The sequence below is a fragment of the Cariama cristata genome, unplaced genomic scaffold (assembly GCF_000690535.1).
Source record: "Cariama cristata isolate BGI_N322 unplaced genomic scaffold, ASM69053v1 scaffold35719, whole genome shotgun sequence".
Taxonomy (NCBI): Eukaryota; Metazoa; Chordata; class Aves; order Cariamiformes; family Cariamidae; genus Cariama; species Cariama cristata.
Window position 1 is genome coordinate 1,310 of NW_009635808.1, and position 679 is coordinate 1,988.

General features: G+C 62.0%; 1 protein-coding gene across 1 annotated transcript in view; it reads left to right on the forward strand.

Annotated features, from left to right (window-relative positions):
- The window catches only part of LOC104167430 (protein unc-13 homolog A-like), a gene marked incomplete at both ends in the record, with an annotated part of 3,252 nt that overhangs the window by 1,175 nt on the left and 1,398 nt on the right, over window positions 1–679 (forward strand). Inside the window, one exon of the mRNA XM_009707681.1 lies at window positions 169–310. Coding sequence (XP_009705983.1) covers window positions 169–310 — 142 coding nt within the window. The remainder of the gene's footprint in view (window positions 1–168; window positions 311–679) is intronic.

Consider the following 679-nt stretch of genomic DNA (forward strand, 5'->3'; position numbering starts at 1 on the left):
TCGTAGAAAGCGGCTTCAGCCCCTGGGGCTCTGCCGGGGGCCGCAAGGTGCCTGGTGCGGGGGTCTCGGTACGGCTGTGGCACTGACTCCTCTCTCTCTTTTCTCTCCGTCGTGCGTGCCACACGTGTGCCTCGCGTGGACGGGCGTGCGTGCTGTGCTGTGCCGCAGTCGTCTGTGCCCAGGGGCTGCAAGCCAAGGACAAGACGGGTTCCAGTGACCCGTATGTCACCGTCCAGGTTGGAAAGACAAAAAAAAGGACTAAAACTATCTACGGCAATCTCAACCCGGTCTGGGAGGAGAATTTCCATTTGTAAGTTCACTCTCGGCCCCTTCATCCCCTTTCCTGGCCACTCGTGGCCGTGGTGGCTGTCAGCGTGTGGGGGTGTGGTGGGAGTCAGTGGGGCCTCATCCTGCCCGAGTTGAGGGTGGAGGGGGGGCTGCTGGGGTCACTGGGAGTGCTGGGTTTGTGCCATGGAGGGTTTGGCTCCTGGTGATGGGGGTTGATCCAGGGTGTGTCTGGCACGCTGCAGAGCCCACCGGGGAGGGTTGGTGCCCCCACATCTCCTCTTTTCCCCAGTTTCTGCCCGGTGCTGGGATGGTCCCTCTTGTTTAGGGAAACTGAGGCTGGGGAGAGGCTGGGAAAGGTTTCCCCCTCACGCCGGGGGTTTTCCCCTTCTGC